The 9,053-nt window shown below is 33.3% G+C and overlaps 1 protein-coding gene across 1 annotated transcript in view; it reads right to left on the bottom strand.

Annotated features, from left to right (window-relative positions):
- The window catches only part of Abcb5 (ATP binding cassette subfamily B member 5), a 120,876-nt gene extending 113,659 nt beyond the window's left edge, over nt 1–7,217 (bottom strand). The window contains 2 exon segments of the mRNA XM_087206560.1: nt 555–612; nt 7,213–7,217. Of these exon segments, the coding sequence (XP_087062686.1) occupies nt 555–612; nt 7,213–7,217 (63 nt within the window).
- Between the last annotated feature and the right edge of the window lie 1,836 nt (nt 7,218–9,053).

The following is a 9,053-nucleotide window of genomic DNA, read 5'->3' on the forward strand; positions in this document are numbered from 1 at the left end:
ATAGTTTGTTATCTCCTTGTTAACGTCTGCCATGTTCTGCTACTTCCCAGGTTTTTTTTTCAATGTATATTTCAAATAACGTTGTGAGCTATGCATAGAGTTTAGAGTTGGTTAAGGGAATGTCTGAGAATATATGCATGAAAATGTTCCTTAAACATAATTCCAAAGAAGTATCCTGGCATATTTTCTAATAAATAAGCTTTACAAAATACTTAGATAATTATTTTTTATTTAAAAATAATTTGTAATACTTTAAAGGTAATAGCAACATTAATCAATGTAGAATTATTGAAAAATACTGAAATATAAACATAATAAAAGTTGCTATTTTCCATCACTCAGACAAAACTTTTTGGTTACATTTATGTAACATACACACACACACACACACACACACACACACTTTTTCTTGTTGAAAAAATTAAGCTGTGTGCATATTGTGCTGCTTTTTCTTATCCCTCATCCAAAAAGTCCCTTTTGGATTTTTATTATTGTTTACTACTGACTGTTTCTTAAAATTTTCTGGTACACACTTTCTACTTGATTTCACTTACTATCTCAGTAGATCCAACAGCTTGCTTTCTTGCTTTAGGCAATTGTTCTTGTAGTGTTCTGGAAAATAAATATTAAAACCGGAAAAGTTACAGTGTGAATATAATCTACAAAATTTTCCAATTTTGCTGAAATGTCAAATATTACCATAGGTAGCAAATTTTTAAAAACACTGAAATTTAAAAACAAATGTAATGAAAGGACAAAGATTTTTAGAAAAATCACTGGGAAAGGATGATGTCACGTCCATCTCTAATTCTGTTAAGGCAGCAAATGAAGACATGTATCTGGAGCAAACATTTTTTAAAATTATGATAAAATATACATAACAGACTTACTTTACTTAACCATTTTAGTGTAAGATCAGGGCACTAAATACATTCACATTGCTGTCTACTGTCCCCATAGAACTCTTTTTGTCTTGCAAAACTAAGATCCTGTACCACTAAAGAACTGCCCTTTGTCACTTTCTTTCAGACCCCAACAACACCATTCTATTTTCTGCCTTTATGAGTTTTACTACTCCACACACTTCATAAAAGTGGAATCATATAATATCTTCCTTTTTGTCACTGGCTTAGGGTCTTCAAGGGCCGACTTTGAATTATTTACTTAGTATTTCTTCAAGCTTCATTTATATTGTAATGCTTTAAATCTCTCTCCTCTTTAAAGGGCTGAACATTAATAATCTCCTGTATGTATATGCTGCATTTTGTTCACCCTGTCATTAATTAATAGGTGCTAGGATTTTTTCCATAATTTGGCCATTGCTAATAATGCTGCTGTGAATATAGGTATACAATTATCTCTTTGACTTTTTACTTTCAATTCTTCTGGGTATATACCCAGAAGTACATTTGCTGAATTCTATTTTTAATTTTTTGAGGAACCATCAGATTGTTTTCTGTAGAAGCTGCTCCATTTTACATTTCTAACAGTGCACAAGAATTCCAATTTTTCTACATTTTCACCAACACTTGTTTTTCTTTCTTTCTAGTAGCAATCCTCATGGCTATTAAGTGATGAATTAAACATTTTAACCAATTGTGACCAAATTCTGAGAGCAACTGTGAGCTTTAAATATAATGAATTTAAGTGCAAACTAAACAAATGTACTGTACTTTGAATTTTGTCCATTTGAAAATACCACTTTTTAGCTCACATTTCAAGGAGATCCAAATGCAAGCAATGAATCTGATCCAATGATTTCATGGACATCTGCCAGTTACACACACACACATACACACATGTAATTCTGAATTTTTAAAAAAGAAGACTGAAGAATAGTTTTAAGCTTTCTAAAAAAGACACCCGAAGAAGACAAATATCTAACTTTTCTCTAGCTTATAATATAAAATCAGTTTTGATAAGTGACAATTGGTAGTATTTATTATGACCATTTTAAAGATGAGGAGACTGAGTCAGAGAGCACACCCTCCCAGTTTACATAGTGAATGAATTTGAGTCTGAAAGCAGAGGTTGAACTTGTAACTAGTGAGCTATAATGTTACTTGTGAAATATATGCTGGAGCTATGGCTTATTCAGTCTACAGGTAATGCTTAAGTGTACAAATGAATCTAAAATCAATCTGCTTTTTCATATTCCCTCACACCATTATTCTCAGGCATAGAATTCAAAGAATAGGTTTTGAATATATGAAGAAAAGGTCCTTGAGACTGTATAGCCAACAGATAGGAAAAATTTGGGAAAATAACAACAACAGAAGATTAAAGGAGAAATGTGGGGTGTGGAATGAGGATCTTTGGATTTTCAGACTGTTTCCAACACTTGTTATATTTCATTTCTTTGATAATAGCCATGAGTACATATGGAAAAAGAGTATGGCGTGGGTCCAAAAAGTAAAAATAGAATTACTAGATGATTATCAACCCCAGTGCTAGGTATATATTCAAAGAAATCAAAATTAGTACTTTGAAGAGTTGTTAGCATTTCCCTGCATATTGCAGTACTATTCACAATAAGCCAAGATAAGAAAACAATAAGTTCTCATCAGTGGATGAATGGATAAAATAATACTTGGTATAGATACATAATAAATACTACTTAGCTTTCAAAAGAAGGAAATCCTGTGACTTGCAGCAACATGGATAAATCTACTGGATATTGTGCTAAATAAAACAAAAACAAAAACACAAAAAAACTCCCCAACATTGCATGATCTCACTTTCCTGTGGAATCTGGAAAAGCCAAACTCACAGAAGTAGAGGTTACCAGAGGCTGAGGAGGGTGGGTCGTGAGTGGAGGAAGGAGAGAGTTTGGTCAGAAGGAACAAAGTTTCAGTGGGATAGGAGTAAGTTCGGGATCTTTTGCACATTGTGGTAACTACAATTGATAATAATATAAACTTCAAAATTGTTAAAAGAGTGGATTTTAAATGTTCTCACGACAAAGAAATAAAATAAGGCAATGGATGTATTAAATTAGTCTAATTTGGTCATTCTACAATGTATATCCATGTATCAAAATGTCACATTTTACTCTATAAATGTATACCATTATTGTCAACTTAAAAGAAAATAAACATATAAAAATTAAAACCTCTTATGAAATAGGAAAAAAAGTTCCCAAGAAGAATTTTCTTCAGCCTCAAAAAGTATCTGATAAAGGTGCTTGACTCCTACGAAACTGGAGTGGAAGAAGAGGCCCTTCTGGCCATTTCCTGCATTAATGAACCCTGTGACGTGGGGGTTTCTTTCCAGTTGTATATCCAGATGGAACACTGTTGTTCTGGTATAAGTGAAAATAAAATAGATTTTAAAATTATTTCCATTTCATATCTTTAAATTAATAAATTATATGTGTAGAGAATTATATAACTCACATATGTGTAAAGGCATCTACTCAATGAAAAGTATACATCCCACATGAAACACAGTGTTCATAAAACTCAAAATAAAAATTTGCAGGCAGGTTTCTTTTCCTCTACATACAAGTAAGCTACAAGAAATTTAGAATAGGAGATATCAGAAGTCTAAATAAATAATTACAAAAAATCACTGTTAAACCAATTGTAATACTGATTTTTGTTGAAGTACAGCAAAATGCAAACAGCAGCTATTTTTGGAAAAAAATGTAATTTTTTTTGCTATAGCTGTGAAAAGGATGATATATATCTGAAGTTGCAGAAAGATACTTTTTGTGTAATTTAGTGAAAGCTTACTTGTTTCTCTGATAATCTTCCTACTCCTTTCAGAATTTGCCATCTTATTTACAATTTAATTCTTCTGAAGTAAACTATTAGAAAAAACAGAATGACCATGTGCATTTTTTCATTGATTAATGTGTAGCATTCTTTACATCCTCACCAGTTTCTGAAAAAAGCTAAATTTTTGGAATGTCACCCTCCATAGACTTCCACTCCAACCAGATTCAGGTTATTCAGATATTGTCATTGAATTTATAACTTCTTTACTTCATTTTGGGCTTAGATTTGGAGTTAATGAAAAATTAGTATTGGGGTAAAAAAGGAAAATGAAAGTGGAAATTGCATGGTTTGTCAGGATATTGGCTTTTAGACTTTTATCCCTACTCTGCCACTGAATTTTTGTTTTGTTTTGTTTTTTGAGGCAGGATCTTGCTATGTAGTTCAGGCTGTTCTTGAACTCACTATATAGCCCAGGCTGGCCTCGAACTCACAGAGATCCTCCTGCTTCAGCCTGTCTGGTGTTGGGATTACAGGCATGTGCCACCATGCCTGGCCCCTGCCACTGAATTGATAGTAATTGATGAAAACCTTGAAATTACCTCATGCTTAGTTTTTTTCTATATAAAACAAAACCAGACCCAATGCAGTAGTTTTTGTTAGCCATCAGTTTGAAAGAGGAAAGTTTTCTGGTTCATCAAATATAAGCACATTTCAGCTTCCACCATGTATGGATTAATAGTTAAAAAACTACCTACAATACTTTGAAAATCAATTGGCATTAAAACTGTGTTAAGCATATTATAGTCTTTCTTTGCATGAAACCTCAGAATTTTAGTTTATCTTAAGATCACATTATGTTCATAAATTATTATTACATTACTGATGTGTAGAGAGAGATATTTGTGACTCAGTCTCACTTATTATGCCATATATTACCCTATCCTGAGATTCTTATAAAGATAAGATGTAAATAGTAGAGAGGAATTACTAATTAGTTAACCAGGACCTAAGCACATTAAAAAGCTAATAAACTTTCAGGAAGTAAGCTTCTAAGTGTTGTGCCCCACCTACTGTGTCATAAATGCTTTTACCACCAAGAAGGAAAGCTTAATATAAATATAGTCATCCATCAGCTTTTTTAGAAGTCAATAGTCGTAACTGTGTATAGAAAATATTTACAACTGCTCTACTGATTTTATACTATCTCCAGTAATTTTCATTGAAAAAGTTATAAAATAGAAAAGTCATAAAACTATTAGCAAATATCAATAATTTGTATCTTATAGAAATTTACAATTATATAATCAACATTATATAATTATATAATCAACCCATATATTCATGAAAAAGAAATGAAAACAACTCAGGCTCACCTTGGTTAAGTGCATGATGTTGTCTATTTACTCCGAAATCCTGCTCCGAATTCTCTGCTCAACCGTAACTAATTGGACTTTCATAGTTACAGTTTACTAAGATTATTTTCTGATTGCTCCGCTGTACTATCTGATTGTAACACTGATGAGTGCACAGGTAAAGCACACTGTGTTCTTCACACCATCCTGCACTTGGGATATGACACAAACACAGGAAGTGCACTGAGTCAAACCGAAACTTTTTCTGTAAAAATCTGAGTGCCTACGTCCCTAGTTTTCAGTTGTTTGCTATTGTAATATCTTTTTAGTTAGCTGAATTAGTAATTATGATAGGTAAAGTACATTTGCACAACAAATATTTATTGAGCTGTACTTTATATAAAGCTTTGATTCTATTACTTTATTATCGCTCCCTGACAACAGTTACCTCCTTGTCTGGTTTTCTTTTGGTCTTTGCTTATATGTATATTCTGTTCAATAACATTCTGCCTTCCATTACAAGTTGTAGTTACCTTAGGAGATTATATTTCTTTATGTATTTCTTCATGAATTACTTGAAAAAGTATTGTTTATATGATTTAGTAGCTACTAGTTTATAAGAACCAAAAGATATGTTTTATTTTCCTGAGGAACTTTCATCCTTTTCTTTTTTCCCTCTATACTATTCAGTGTGGTCCCAAGATAAACAGATTGGCCATTACCTGGAATATGACTAGAAATGAAAAATTAAATTTTGATCTTTTTCAATTGTTTTGGCAATTTGGGCTCTCTCTCTCTCTCTCTTTCTCTCTCTCATTTTTTTGGTACTAGGGATTGAACTCAGGACCTTGCCCTTGCCAGGCAGGCACAGTGCCACTGGGCTACATCCTTGGCCAAAGGGTCTCTTGATATACTATATAAATTTTAGGATGTTAGTGTCCATTTGTGCTAAAAAAATATGTGATTTGTATAGAAATTCTATTGAATTTATATTTCACTTTGGGCAATACTATCATCTTAATATTAAGTTTTCCAGTCCATGCATAGAAAATGTCTTTCCATTTATTTTCTGTCTTCCTTAATTTTTTTCACCAATGTTTTATAGTTTTCAGAGTACAAGTCTTTTGCCTCTTGGTTAATTTTATTTTTTGAAGCTTTTATTAAGTGAAATTTTCCTTAATACCCTTTGCTAATTGTTTATATTTATTGTACAGAAATGGATTTTTGCATGTTGATTTTGTGTTCCACAATTTTGGTGAAATTTATGTACTAGCTCTAACAATTGTGTGTGTGCATATAAAATTTAGGATTTTCTACAAATGAAATCATGTGATCTGTGAACAGAGATACTTTTACTTATTGTTTTCCAGTTTGAATGCTTTTATTTTTTTTTCTTGACTAAGAGTTCTGATTACAAATTCAAACACTATGTTGAGTTGGAGAGGTAAAAAACAGGCATCCTTTTTTGTTGCTGATCTTAGAGGTAAAGTTTTCAGTCTTTCACTACTGAGCGTGATATTTGCTATGGGTTTTTTATTTTATTTTTTTGTATTTTTCATGTTGACAAAGTTTCCTCTTACTCAGTTTATTGAACTTTTTAAATGAAAAACAAAATTTGAATCATGTCAAATAGTCTTTCTGCATTAGCTGATATGATCACATTTTTGCTTAATTCTTTGTGGGTTTTAATAGTGATTGATTTACACACATTGAACAGTACTTGAAATACTGGAATTAAATTTTATCTTTTTATAATGTTTATTTTTATTAGTACATGTTTGCCATACTTAATGATTGCATTCATGTGGGGCGTTGGTACATGTACATAACAAATTTGAATTCTTTTACTTCCTCTTCTCCCTCCCTCCATCTCTTGGAATTGTTTATGGCATTTAGTGATTGTAATATGTTGCTGAATATGATTTACTACTATTTTGTAAAGGATCTTTGTATAAATAATTATGTTAGCTTTGTATCACTGTGACCAAATACCCAAGATAAACAACTTATAAGGAGGAAAGATCTATATTGGTTCACAATCAGTGATTTCAGTCCATGGTTCTCAGTCTCCATGTTTTCTGGGCCTGTGACAAAGCAGAAGATAATGGCAGGGAATGTGCAGTGTATCCAAAGCTGCTTACCTCATGGTGGCTGGGAAACAGACACACACACACACACAGGGGCGGAGGAAGAGGAGTGATAGATAGTGATATCTATCAATACGTAGGTAATGTGACAATAGAATCTGAACATCTTAGTTGGCCTCATCAAAGTCTATGTGTGAGTCAGTCAATCCTTACTGACAAGTATGTGGAGATTCTCATGGCAAGTACTTTAGAACATACAAAGCTATAAAAATACAAAGAAACATTTGTTTACAAGGACTCTTGACTTAAAAATATTCATGAGTTTATATGACAAGATGGAAACCATAAGGCAAATTACTACTGTGGAAAGGTTTTTTCTGAGAGGTACTTAATCTCCATTCATGCTTGGTAACATGGATCTGATGCATAGCTAAGACAGACTGGTTGCATAGAAGCATAGTCTGATTAAATGAAGAAAGATACGAACTTTACAAACGCTCAAAGCAGCCAAACTGGGAGTTGGAAGATGATTTTTGACTATGAACAAACTTCACACAACGAACTTTTTATTATTTCTACTCTTACCATAACTTATTCTTTCTAAAAGGAAGAGGTGTTTCATATTCCTCACAAGCTACAGTTGTTTTTACATCCTCTAATAGTTTTGCTTTCACTTACTGTAATTCCTCAGATGATGTTCTTGGGGGGCCTCATTCAAATGTTTGGAGGCCTTACCTTAAGAGAAAAAGACTGAGACAGGCAGGGTGGTGCATGCCTGTAATCCTTGCACTCAGGAGTCTGAGGCAGGAAGAGCATCAAGAGTTCAAGGCTCATGGGGTACATAACAAGATCCTGACTCAAAAAAAGAGTGAGGGCTGGGGATTTAGCTGAGTGGTGCCACCACCTGCCTCATAAGGTCTGGAGTTTGATCCCTGGTACAAAAAAAAAAAAAGAGAGTTAGAGAGAGAGAAAACCTGAGCCCTTTTCCCCATAGAGGAAGGGAGTATTCCTCTATACTACCTTTAGATTAAGACATCCATTTCTTGCAAGAATTGCAGCTTCCCATATTGTGGATTTTGGACTTGCCAGCCGTCACAATTCTTTGGAATTTTCTCTTTCTCCTGTTCACACACATAATACACATACACACACACACACTCACACACACAAATACATCATATTGAATCCATTTCTCTAGAGAAACTTACCTAATATATCTGGAATAAAGGATGGTATGTCATGCATAGTACAAAGAGTGACTTATCTGAGAACACTGAGAAAGAACATTATGATCTAAAATAGCTTTACCCACAGGTGAGGTAGCCCTGGGGTCAGTTATTGGAGAATAGTTAACATTTCAATAAGTGGAGATGCATGGAGGAGGAACAAGGGCATAGTTTCAGGAGTGCAAGGTGAATTATCTCACAGTAGAGGAATGAGCTCAATCTGTTGAGAATGGACAGTTCTTGCAGAAATAGAAAGATAAAGTAGTTAAGATTATAGAAGGCACTGGGCCCACTTTCTAAAGGAAACATAATTTTCTGAGAATGAGAGGGACAGCATGTTTGGTATGAGATATAATTAACTTAATGTCATGGGTGAACTGGAAGGACTTGGGGAAAGGCAAGATTCAAGTAGAGTCTTTACCCTCTAGTTTGATAGCAGTAAGACAGACATCGTATGAGAGATGTTTTTAAAGGTGCTTTGAGAGGATGTAGATTCAGAGGACAAGGAAGAAGAAATGAAAAGTAAAAGTCCAAAACACATTTGTCCCTTTCTTCCTAATTTTCAATCTATTATCTAAAATTTTTCATAATACCCAGGTTTTCTTCTTTTTAATGTATGAAGGACACAATTCATTTCAGACAAATGACTTATTCTCTTTCTCACTCTCT

This window comes from Heterocephalus glaber, unplaced genomic scaffold (genome assembly GCF_053883595.1).
Source record: "Heterocephalus glaber isolate CG9 unplaced genomic scaffold, H.glaber_assembly_v1.0 deba00000676, whole genome shotgun sequence".
Lineage (NCBI taxonomy): Eukaryota > Metazoa > Chordata > Mammalia > Rodentia > Bathyergidae > Heterocephalus > Heterocephalus glaber.